This window comes from Besnoitia besnoiti, assembly GCF_002563875.1.
Source record: "Besnoitia besnoiti strain Bb-Ger1 chromosome Unknown contig00076, whole genome shotgun sequence".
In the NCBI taxonomy this organism is placed as follows: Eukaryota; Apicomplexa; class Conoidasida; order Eucoccidiorida; family Sarcocystidae; genus Besnoitia; species Besnoitia besnoiti.
Window position 1 is genome coordinate 1 of NW_021703968.1, and position 12,822 is coordinate 12,822.

The 12,822-nt window shown below is 37.3% G+C and overlaps 3 protein-coding genes across 3 annotated transcripts; 1 reads left to right on the forward strand and 2 right to left on the reverse strand.

Annotated features, from left to right (window-relative positions):
• Positions 1–839: 839 nt before the first annotated feature.
• BESB_075850 (uncharacterized protein) lies at positions 840–3,106 on the reverse strand (the record flags this gene model as incomplete). Its single annotated transcript, XM_029365946.1, has 2 exons — positions 840–1,060; positions 2,824–3,106. 2 exons carry the CDS (start codon positions 3,104–3,106, stop codon positions 840–842), a joined length of 504 nt encoding a protein of 167 aa, XP_029214832.1.
• A 4,073-nt stretch (positions 3,107–7,179) lies between these two features.
• On the forward strand, positions 7,180–8,259 carry BESB_075860 (cytochrome b; the record flags this gene model as incomplete). Its single annotated transcript, XM_029365947.1, has 1 exon — positions 7,180–8,259. The coding sequence occupies one exon, from the start codon at positions 7,180–7,182 to the stop codon at positions 8,257–8,259; it is 1,080 nt and encodes a 359-aa protein (XP_029214833.1).
• A 2,009-nt stretch (positions 8,260–10,268) lies between these two features.
• BESB_075870 (uncharacterized protein) lies at positions 10,269–10,919 on the reverse strand (the record flags this gene model as incomplete). Its single annotated transcript, XM_029365948.1, has 2 exons — positions 10,269–10,321; positions 10,691–10,919. 2 exons carry the CDS (start codon positions 10,917–10,919, stop codon positions 10,269–10,271), a joined length of 282 nt encoding a protein of 93 aa, XP_029214834.1.
• Between the last annotated feature and the right edge of the window lie 1,903 nt (positions 10,920–12,822).

A 12,822-nucleotide genomic window follows, 5' to 3' on the forward strand; every position in this document is an offset into this window, starting at 1 on the left:
ATACTCCCCAGAAAAAGCTGATAAATAATCCTGTCTCAGAGATGATAACTCCAAGTACGATGCTACTGATTAGACTAGCATCTGAGTAGTAGTTTTCTCTCGCTGTTAAGATGAGTGAGAACAAGAATCCATATATTACGCCTAGAACATAACCGATGTGGAATAATCTTAATGTAGTAGGATATTGAAATCCAACACTTTTAGCTGTCTTAAGCAGTCCAGTGGGGTGGTGGTGTACTGCAATCATAAAGAACTTGGTTGTCTGTATCTCATAACCGGAGTCATCTTCAGTATTCTAGGAACTATAATGTCTTTGTTTATTCGATTTGAGTGAACACATAAGATCATCGAATTTAACGGTATGCTCCTGAAAGTAACGGTACAAGCTGTAAACAAAGGACTCCTTAACTTAAACTGAGGAGTCAAGTAGGTACAAACCGTACAAGGATTAATTATGTCCATCTGTGCATCTAAGTTGAGACTATCGGTTATATATTTTAGACGCTAACTTCCCGGCTAAACATCCCTTTTCTTTGAAACACACTTCCCTTCTCGCCGTTAGCATGATCTCAAAGTACCAGAAGCCATGTGATCTATATAGTATAACGGGACATTAGACCGAACCTGCGATAGATAAATATATCTTGGATGATTGTATATTAGCGGCTAAATGTCAATCAAACATGCGAATTTTAGGTTTTCCATGAAATCTATTTGAAGAAGAGGCTTGATAGTACTACCGTAAGTACATAATATACAGTCCCAGCAGTAGCGGTTAAACTATAGAAGAGTCGAGTATTATCCATGCATACCAGGCGTAAAAAGCGTTCATCCAGTTACTAAACAGGTGCCAGGCCAACAAGAATCCGATCCGTGTATTCCGTACAGACTAACATTAAGAAGGCGACTACCAAAGTGAATGTCATGATATTCGTACAGCTTGTATACAAATGTTGGTTTTTCAAATATACGCTGGATACCACTATACTTAATGCACTTAACATGATGGTCATGAAAAGCACAAGAGAACTTGGATCCGGTAAACAAAGACCTTCAAGATCTAAACCAGTAGTCCAACTCGTAGTATATACTCCCCAGAAAAAGGTAGTTTATATCAACCTAGGAATCCCATTTTAGTAAGTGTAACATGGAGTCTAGCTTCAGTTGTTATCTGATTGGTATTGCATGCCCTGAGTACGTAAGGAAAAGGAAAGGTTAACCGCTATTTAAAACACAACAGTTACCGTAGCTGTAGATGAATGCTAAATCTAGAGTATCTCTCCTAAGACACTGCATAACATATGAATGCTCCTTCCGCCATTCGTTGACTGTGTTTACCACGGGGAATTAGAACAGAATACCAAGTTCTTTGCCTGGAGGTTTGTTACGTTCCGTACAGTTGTAGGTAAAAGGTATGTTAGAGACTTAGACTAGCGTTGGAGCACATTGTTTCATTCGATAGTCCACGCTCAATCTTACCATACATAGTACTTTTATGATCCCAGGCTGGTTTAATAAGTCAAAGTTTAGCCGGGAAGTTAGCGTCTAAAATATATAAACCGATAGTCTCAACTTAGATGCACAGATGGACATAATTAATCCTTGTACGGTTTGTACCTACTTGACTCCTCAGTTTAAGTTAAGGAGTCCTTTGTTTACAGCTTGTACCGTTACTTTCAGGAGCATACCGTTAAATTCGATGATCTTATGTGTTCACTCAAATCGAATAAACAAAGACATTATAGTTCCTAGAATACTGAAGATGACTCCGGTTATGAGATACAGACAACCAAGTTCTTTATGATTGCAGTACACCACCACCCCACTGGACTGCTTAAGACAGCTAAAAGTGTTGGATTTCAATATCACGGTAATCATGTTGCTTGGAAGCTGTAGTCATTATAACTATTGATTTAGTATAAGCATAGAACCAATCCGGTAGTAAGATATACGATAGTAGCTAATCTACCATATAAGATATAAGTCGCTTGTGGAATAGCACTACCAATAATAATCAAGAAGATCATACTGTATACCCAAATAATTACCCATCCACTGACTACATTTCGAGTCATAAAATGTTGTCGTATCAACATTCGAGTATTCAAAGCTCGAATTTCAGATAAAAGAGCTAAGTTAATGAGAGAGGACATAAATACTAACAAACCACCGGTTTTGGATGGGATTACTTTTAACACCGCATAATATGCTAAAAAGTACCATTCAGGTACGATATGAAGCGGAGTTACAAACCGGTTCACTGGTATGGAGTTATCTGGGTGCGATAATTCGACATAGCTGTGATGTTAAGGAGCATAGGAGATGCTACACGCCTTAATTGGTACTGCATTGATATAATTATCGTACAAGCACTCAGCTAGTTATTGAGAGACACTCACGAGCCCAAAAACCATAACTTCGTAATCTCAATGGTTTGTGATAGAACCATAACACAATGATCTTTACACAGTTCAACCCTGTATTATAAAATCCAGTAGACTCATGTCCTTGTCGTTTATATAAATCTATTAATGCTTGTCAAGTTCCTTGTATCTAGTGTTGATGTACAACAGACGCTCTCCTTGTTCCACTACCTAACCATAATCTATTGTTCCAGATATTAAGGAATGTACGCTTCATATAACTACACAACGTTATGCCAAGAAGGATACCAGATTACCCTGATTATCTTTGTTATATTAATACATGGTGTTCAATTGGTTCTATATCCACAATAGTTATCATCTTAACTATGCTCTGCTAATGCACTTAACATGATGGTCATGAAAAGCACAAGAGAACTTGGATCCGGTAAACAAAGACCTTCAAGATCTAAACCAGTAGTCCAACTCGTAGTATATACTCCCCAGAAAAAGCTGATAAATAATCCTGTCTCAGAGATGATAACTCCAAGTACGATGCTACTGATTAGACTAGCATCTGAGTAGTAGTTTTCTCTCGCTGTTAAGATGAGTGAGAACAAGAATCCATATATTACGCCTAGAACATAACCGATGTGGAATAATCTTAATGTAGTAGGATATTGAAATCCAACACTTTTAGCTGTCTTAAGCAGTCCAGTGGGGTGGTGGTGTACTGCAATCATAAAGAACTTGGTTGTCTGTATCTCATAACCGGAGTCATCTTCAGTATTCTAGGAACTATAATGTCTTTGTTTATTCGATTTGAGTTATACAGTTCTGGATCGCGGATCATTTGTACAGAGACGATAGCTACTTATAATGTGATAATAACGATACATGGCCTAGCTATGATCTTTATGTTCTTAATGCCTGCTTTGTACGGAGGATATGGTAACTTCTTTGTACCAATATAATATTGGTGGTTCGGAAGTCGTTTTCCCAAGAACTAACGCGATCTCCTATTTTCTAGTACCATTAGTGTTCTGTGTTGTTAACTCAAAGTATTTGTTCCGAGTTTGGTAGTGGTCTTGGTTGGACAATGTATCCTCCACTAAGTACTAGCTTGATGGTGTTAAATCCAGAGGCAACTGATTGGATTATCGGAGGTCTTGCAGTACTAGGAATTAGTAGTATTTTAAGTTCTATTAACTTCCTTGGTACTTGCGTCTTCATGGGTTCTAATGCTGGTGCTAAGAACTATATTCTATATATCTGGGCTATCATATTTACTGCCCTTATGTTAGTCTTCACTCTACCTATTCTTACTGGTGGATTAGTTATGATCCTTCTTGATCTACACGTAAACACTGAATTTTATGATTCTATGTATTCTGGTGATAGTGTACTTTATCAACATCTATTCTGGTTCTTCGGACATCCAGAGGTATACATTCTAATTTTACCTGCTTTTGGTGTAGTCTCGCAGACATTATCTATGTATGCTGCTAGATCTGTCTTCGGTGGACAATCTATGATCTTAGCTATGGGTTGTATTTCTATTCTAGGTTCCTTAGTATGGGCACATCATATGATGACAGTCGGTCTAGAGGTAGATACCAGAGCTTATTTCTCTGCTATGACTATTATGATTGCAATTCCTACCGGTACTAAGATTTTCAACTGGTTAGGTACCTATATGGCTAGCCATACAACTACAAGAACTGTAGATCTATGGGCTGCTCTTAGTTTTATCCTATTGTTTACTCTAGGTGGTACTACAGGTGTAGTTATGGGTAACGCTGGTATGGATATTGCCCTACATGATACATACTATATTGTAGCTCATTTCCATTTCGTATTATCTCTTGGTGCAGTACTAGCTACTATATGTGGCTTTATCTTCTATAGCAGAGATATGTTCGGAGATACTGTAAATCTATTCCATGTAAATACCGGTGCTTCTCCATATTTAAGCATCTGGTTTGTAGTCTTCTTAGGTAGTATCTTATTTAATTTTCATCCCTATGCATATACTTGGTTTCAACGTTATGCCAAGAAGGATACCAGATTACCCTGATTATCTTTGTTATATTAATACATGGTGTTCAATTGGTTCTATATCCCACAATAGTTATCATCTTAACTATGCTCTGCATTAAGTATAGTGGTATCCAGCGTATATTTGAAAAACCAACATTTGTATACAAGCTGTACGAATATCATGACATTCACTTTGGTAGTCGCCTTCTTAATGTTAGTCTGTACGGAATACACGGATCGGATTCTTGTTGGCCTGGCACCTGTTTAGTAACTGGATGAACGCTTTTTTACGCCTGGTATGCATGGATAATACTCGACTCTTCTATAGTTTAACCGCTACTGCTGGGACTGTATATTATGTACTTACGGTAGTACTATCAAGCCTCTTCTTCCAAATAGATTTCATGGAAAACCTAAAATTCGCATGTTTGATTGACATTTAGCCGCTAATATACAATCATCCAAGATATATTTATCTATCGCAGGTTCGGTCTAATGTCCCGTTATACTATATAGATCACATGGCTTCTGGTACTTTGAGATCATGCTAACGGCGAGAAGGGAAGTGTGTTTCAAAGAAAAGGGATGTTTAGCCGGGAAGTTAGCGTCTAAAATATATAACCGATAGTCTCAACTTAGATGCACAGATGGACATAATTAATCCTTGTACGGTTTGTACCTACTTGACTCCTCAGTTTAAGCAGAACTGTAGTTTCTCGGGACTAAAGTCAGCATAATCAATAAAAAGGTTTGTTCAGCCACTGGTTCACCATCAACTACCTTGTTTCGACTTCGTACCGACTGTGTTATTGTAGCACATATCAATCCTTAAATAGGGATATTATTCCCAAACAACCGGATCGTGTTGGCTAGGTGAACTAATCACGTTTCATAAATACAATCAGTGAAAGCTCTTTTGATTTCCATGAACGGAGTTACATATTAGATTCTCTTCGCTCCCATGGTATTTAGTAAGTTAACATTGAAACGTATCCAGTGTAAAGTTTGAACGTAATCCAGCTTTACCTTCTATGTTGTTATGTTAACCAAATAAGTTTCATCGTTGTTGATATTTCATTGACATGTTGATAACATAAATACTAACAAACCACCGGTTTTGGATGGGATTACTTTTAACACCGCATAATATGCTAAAAAGTACCATTCAGGTACGATATGAAGCGGAGTTACAAACCGGTTCACTGGTATGGAGTTATCTGGGTGCGATAATTCAATCAAACCAAAAGCCGTTTGTAAGAAAATTAAACCAATTAGATAGGATAGACATTTAGCATCGGTCATTAACATATGAGGATAGAAGGCTACTTTAAGTGCGGAATCAACCTGCAGGGTTACTAGAACCATTTAAATGTAAATAGAAGATGTGTAATACAATTAGAATGCAACCTACAAAAGGTAATATAAAGTGCAATACAAAGAATCGTTTTAATGTTACATCAGATACATAGTATCCACCGAGTAACCAAGGTACTAAATATGGTATTGGAGAAAGGAGATTAGTAATGACTGTAGCACCCCAGAAACTCATCTGTCCCCATGGTAGTACATAACCGAGGAAAGCAGTGGCTATAGTAAGTAGATATAAAACTAAACCAGACATCCAAGCAGTAGTTAAATAACTATAGCTGGAGTTATACATACCTCGAGACATGTGTATTAAGATACACAAGAAGACGAAAGAAGCAGTTGTTGCATGCAACATCCTAAATTCCCATCCTGCTGCTACCTCTCTAACTAGATGTTGAACACTAGCAAATGCACAAGATGCTTCAGAAGTATATCGGAACGCTAAAGTGATACCTGTAATTATTTGGAGTACAAAGGTAATTGCAACTAAGAAACCAAAGTTATAAGATGAATTTAGATTGAGAGCACACCGATAAAAGACGAGGTGTGCCCGGAATAGACTCATGGAAATTTGGTGTGTTCTCGAAACCATGCTAGCACAATAGAACTTCGTTAAATAACTACATATTAAAATGAGCGCATGTAAACTAGTCTTAAACACACCGCTCGTCACGTAACAAATCTCAAATCGTACTGTAGATTTTATATATGTACCGTAACTATAACCATGGTGACATCCAATGTTCACGCTCATGGATTCAGTGTCCAGGACTACTGGCGCTTAATAACGATTCCGTCTTCCAGCTTCCAAGCAAACATGATTACCGTGATATTGAAATCCAACACTTTTAGCTGTCTTAAGCAGTCCAGTGGGTGGTGGTGTACTGCAATCATAAAGAACTTGGTTGTCTGTATCTCATAACCGGAGTCATCTTCAGTATCTAGGAACTATAATGTCTTTGTTTATTCGATTTGAGTGAACACATAAGATCATCGAATTTAACGGTATGCTCCTGAAAGTAACGGTACAAGCTGTAAACAAAGGACTCCTTAACTTAAACTGAGGAGTCAAGTAGGTACAAACCGTACAAGGATTAATTATGTCCATCTGTGCATCTAAGTTGAGACTATCGGTTATATATTTTAGACGCTAACTTCCCGGCTAAACTTTGACTTATTAAACCAGCCTGGGATCATAAAAGTACTATGTATGGTAAGATTGAGCGTGAACATTGGATGTCACCATGGTTATAGTTACGGTACATATATAAAATCTACAGTACGATTTGAGATTTGTTACGTGACGAGCGGTGTGTTTAAGACTAGTTTACATGCGCTCATTTTAATATGTAGTTATTTAACGAAGTTCTATTGTGCTAGCATGGTTTCGAGAACACACCAAATTTCCATGAGTCTATTCCGGGCACACCTCGTCTTTTATCGGTGTGCTCTCAATCTAAATTCATCTTATAACTTTGGTTTCTTAGTTGCAATTACCTTTGTACTCCAAATAATTACAGGTATCACTTTAGCGTTCCGATATACTTCTGAAGCATCTTGTGCATTTGCTAGTGTTCAACATCTAGTTAGAGAGGTAGCAGCAGGATGGGAATTTAGGATGTTGCATGCAACAACTGCTTCTTTCGTCTTCTTGTGTATCTTAATACACATGTCTCGAGGTATGTATAACTCCAGCTATAGTTATTTAACTACTGCTTGGATGTCTGGTTTAGTTTTATATCTACTTACTATAGCCACTGCTTTCCTCGGTTATGTACTACCATGGGGACAGATGAGTTTCTGGGGTGCTACAGTCATTACTAATCTCCTTTCTCCAATACCATATTTAGTACCTTGGTTACTCGGTGGATACTATGTATCTGATGTAACATTAAAACGATTCTTTGTATTGCACTTTATATTACCTTTTGTAGGTTGCATTCTAATTGTATTACACATCTTCTATTTACATTTAAATGGTTCTAGTAACCCTGCAGGTATTGATTCCGCACTTAAAGTAGCCTTCTATCCTCATATGTTAATGACCGATGCTAAATGTCTATCCTATCTAATTGGTTTAATTTTCTTACAAACGGCTTTTGGTTTGATTGAATTATCGCACCCAGATAACTCCATACCAGTGAACCGGTTTGTAACTCCGCTTCATATCGTACCTGAATGGTACTTTTTAGCATATTATGCGGTGTTAAAAGTAATCCCATCCAAAACCGGTGGTTTGTTAGTATTTATGTCCTCTCTCATTAACTTAGCTCTTTTATCTGAAATTCGAGCTTTGAATACTCGAATGTTGATACGACAACATTTTATGACTCGAAATGTAGTCAGTGGATGGGTAATTATTTGGGTATACAGTATGATCTTCTTGATTATTATTGGTAGTGCTATTCCACAAGCGACTTATATCTTATATGGTAGATTAGCTACTATCGTATATCTTACTACCGGATTGGTTCTATGCTTATACTAAATCAATAGTTATAATGACTACAGCTTCCAAGCAAACATGATTACCGTGATATTGAAATCCAACACTTTTAGCTGTCTTAAGCAGTCCAGTGGGGTGGTGGTGTACTGCAATCATAAAGAACTTGGTTGTCTGTATCTCATAACCGGAGTCATCTTCAGTATTCTAGGAACTATAATGTCTTTGTTTATTCGATTTGAGTGAACACATAAGATCATCGAATTTAACGGTATGCTCCTGAAAGTAACGGTACAAGCTGTAAACAAAGGACTCCTTAACTTAAACTGAGGAGTCAAGTAGGTACAAACCGTACAAGGATTAATTATGTCCATCTGTGCATCTAAGTTGAGACTATCGGTTATATATTTTAGACGCTAACTTCCCGGCTAAACATCCCTTTTCTTTGAAACACACTTCCCTTCTCGCCGTTAGCATGATCTCAAAGTACCAGAAGCCATGTGATCTATATAGTATAACGGGACATTAGACCGAACCTGCGATAGATAAATATATCTTGGATGATTGTATATTAGCGGCTAAATGTCAATCAAACATGCGAATTTTAGGTTTTCCATGAAATCTATTTGGAAGAAGAGGCTTGATAGTACTACCGTAAGTACATAATATACAGTCCCAGCAGTAGCGGTTAAACTATAGAAGAGTCGAGTATTATCCATGCATACCAGGCGTAAAAAGCGTTCATCCAGTTACTAAACAGGTGCCAGGCCAACAAGAATCCGATCCGTGTATTCCGTACAGACTAACATTAAGAAGGCGACTACCAAAGTGAATGTCATGATATTCGTACAGCTTGTATACAAATGTTGGTTTTTCAAATATACGCTGGATACCACTATACTTAATGCACTTAACATGATGGTCATGAAAAGCACAAGAGAACTTGGATCCGGTAAACAAAGACCTTCAAGATCTAAACCAGTAGTCCAACTCGTAGTATATACTCCCCAGAAAAAGGTAGTTTATATCAACCTAGGAATCCCATTTTAGTAAGTGTAACATGGAGTCTAGCTTCAGTTGTTATCTGATTGGTATTGCATGCCTGGTGACTTAGAATATGATTCTTATTAATGGGAGCACAGTTCCCTGGGTATCCAATCCAGTGCTCTGCCTTGGGCATTGAAACTAACCCACAGTTCAACCCTGTATTATAAAATCCAGTAGACTCATGTCCTTGTCGTTTATATAAATCTATTAATGCTTGTCAAGTTCCTTGTATCTAGTTAGCTCACTGCGTACTTAGGATCAGACCAAAAGAGTTCACTAATGGTACTAGAAAATAGGAGATCGCGTTAGTTCTTGGGAAAACGACTTCCGAACCACCAATATATATTGGTACAAAGAAGTTACCATATCCTCCGTACAAAGCAGGCATTAAGAACATAAAGATCATAGCTAGGCCATGTATCGTTATTATCACATTATAAGTAGCTATCGTCTCTGTACAAATGATCCGCGATCCAGAACTGTATAACTCAAATCGAATAAACAAAGACATTATAGTTCCTAGAATACTGAAGATGACTCCGGTTATGAGATACAGACAACCAAGTTCTTTATGATTGCAGTACACCACCACCCCACTGGACTGCTTAAGACAGCTAAAAGTGTTGGATTTCAAGTATCACGGTAATCATGTTTGCTTGAAGCTGTAGTCATTATAACTATTGATTTAGTATAAGCATAGAACCAATCCGGTAGTAAGATATACGATAAGTAGCTAATCTACATATAAGATATAAGTCGCTTGTGGAATACGCACTACCAATATTAATCAAGAAGATCATACTGGTATTATCCCAAATACATTACCCATCCAGCTGACTACATTTCGAGTCATAAAATGTTGTCGTTGTATCAACATTCGAAGTTTTCAAAGCTTCGAATTTCAGATAAAAGAGCTAAGTTAATGAGAGAGGACATAAATACTAACAAACCACCGGTTTTGGATGGGATTACTTTTTAACACCGCATAATATGCTAAAAAGTACCATTCAGGTTACGATATGAAGCGGAGTTACAAACCGGTTCACTGGTATGGAGTTATCTGGGTGCGATAATTCAATCAAACCAAAAAGCCGTTTGTAAGAAAATTAAACCAATTAGATAATATGGTAGATAGGGAACAAACTGTCTCCAGACGTTCTTAACCCAGCTCACGTATTACATCTGACGGTGAACTAGCGTTCCTAACTGAATCTTGTTCAATAACAAGGGAGTAATGAGCCGACATGGAGGTGCTGATACAATCCGAGGATTAGAACTCCCAATATTATCTGACCTGTTATCCCCGGCGTACCTTACGACCGTTATATGATTTAGAGATAGAATGTAATGTGGATTAATATCCACATGGTTTCTACAAAGTGTAGATATAAAATAGTGAATGGTTCTGTAAAGATCTTGCATAACATACCTTTAGATTTGCTTAGCATTATAGAGCTTGTAGGCATGTAAGTAACTAAAGAACTATAGATACTTTGAGTGAAGAATACAAGGATAGCTCCAACAATAACATGGCTAAAATGTATACCAGTTAAGATGAAAAGTCCATTACCAAATGCATTATCATTAATATAAAGAGATAGTCCTAAGTATTCCGTACAGACTAACATTAAGAAGGCGACTACCAAAGTGAATGTCATGATATTCGTACAGCTTGTATACAAATGTTGGTTTTTTCAAATATACGCTGGATACCACTATACTTAATGCAGAGCATAGTTAAGATGATAACTATTGTGATATAGAACCAATTGAACACCATGTATTAATATAACAAAGATAATCAGTGGTAATCTGGTATCCTTCTTGGCATAACGTTGAAACCAAGTATATGCATAGGGATGAAAATTAATAAGATACTACCTAAGAAGACTACAAACCAGATGCTTAAATATGGAGAAGCACCGGTATTTACATGGAATAGATTTTACAGTATCTCCGAACATATCTCTGCTATAGAAGATAAAGCCACATATAGTAGCTAGTACTGCACCAAGAGATAATACGAAATGGAAATGAGCTACAATATAGTAATGTATCATGTAGGGCAATATCCATACCAGCGTTACCCATAACTACACCCTGTAAGTACCACCTAGAGTAAACAATAGATAAAACTAAGAGCAGCCCATAGATCTACAGTTCTTGTAGTTGTATGGCTAGCCATATAGGTACCTAACCAGTTGAAAATCTTAGTAACCGGTAGGAATTGCAATCATAATAGTCATAGCAGAGAAATAAGCTCTGGTATCTACCTCTAGACCGACTGTCATCATATGATGTGCCCATACTAAGGAACCTAGAATAGAAATACAACCATAGCTAAGATCATAGATTGTCCACCGAAGACAGATCTAGCAGCATACATAGATAATGTCTGCGAGACTACACCAAAAGCAGGTAAAATTAGAATGTATACCTCTGGATGTCCGAAGAACCAGAATAGATGTTGATAAAGTACACTATCACCAGAATACATAGAATCATAAAATTCAGTGTTTACGTGTAGATCAAGAAGGATCATAACTAATTCCACCAGTAAGAATAGGTAGGTGAAGACTAACATAAGGGCAGTAAATATGATAGCCCAGATATATAGAATATAGTTCTTAGCACCAGCATTAGAACCCATGAAGACGCAAGTACCAAGGAAGTTAATAGAACTTAAAATACTACTAATTCCTAGTACTGCAAGACCTCCGATAATCCAATCAGTTGCCTCTGGATTTAACACCATCAAGCTAGTACTTAGTGGAGGATACATTGTCCAACCAAGACCACTACAAACTCGGAACAAATACTTTGAGTTAACAACACAGAACCTAATGGTACTAGAAAATAGGAGATTCGCGTTAGTTCTTGGGAAAACGACTTCCGAACCACCAATATATATTGGTAACAAGAAGTTACCATATCCTCCGTACAAAGAGCAGGCATTAAGAGACATAAAGATTTAATCATAGCTACGGCCATTTGTATCGTATTATCTTGATCCACATTTATAATAAGTAGCTATCTTGTCTCTGTACATAATGATCACGCGATCCCAGAAACTGTATATTTTTAACTCAAATCGAATTAAACAAAGACATTATAGTTCCTAGAATACTGAAGATGACTCCGGTTATGAGATACAGACAACCAAGTTCTTTATGATTGCAGTACACCACCACCCCACTGGACTGCTTAAGACAGCTAAAAAGTGTTGGATTTCAATATCCTACTACATTAAGATTATTCCACATCGGTTATGTTCTAGGCGTAATATATGGATTCTTGTTCTCACTCATCTTAACAGCGAGAGAAAACTACTACTCAGATGCTAGTCTAATCAGTAGCATCGTACTTGGAGTTATCATCTCTGAGACAGGATTATTTATCAGCTTTTTCTGGGGAGTATATACTACGAGTTGGACTACTGGTTTAGATCTTGAAGGTCTTTGTTTACCGGATCCAAGTTCTCTTGTGCTTTTTCATGACCATCATGTTAAGTGCATTAGCAGAGCATAGTTAAGATGATAACTATTGTGGATATAGAACCAA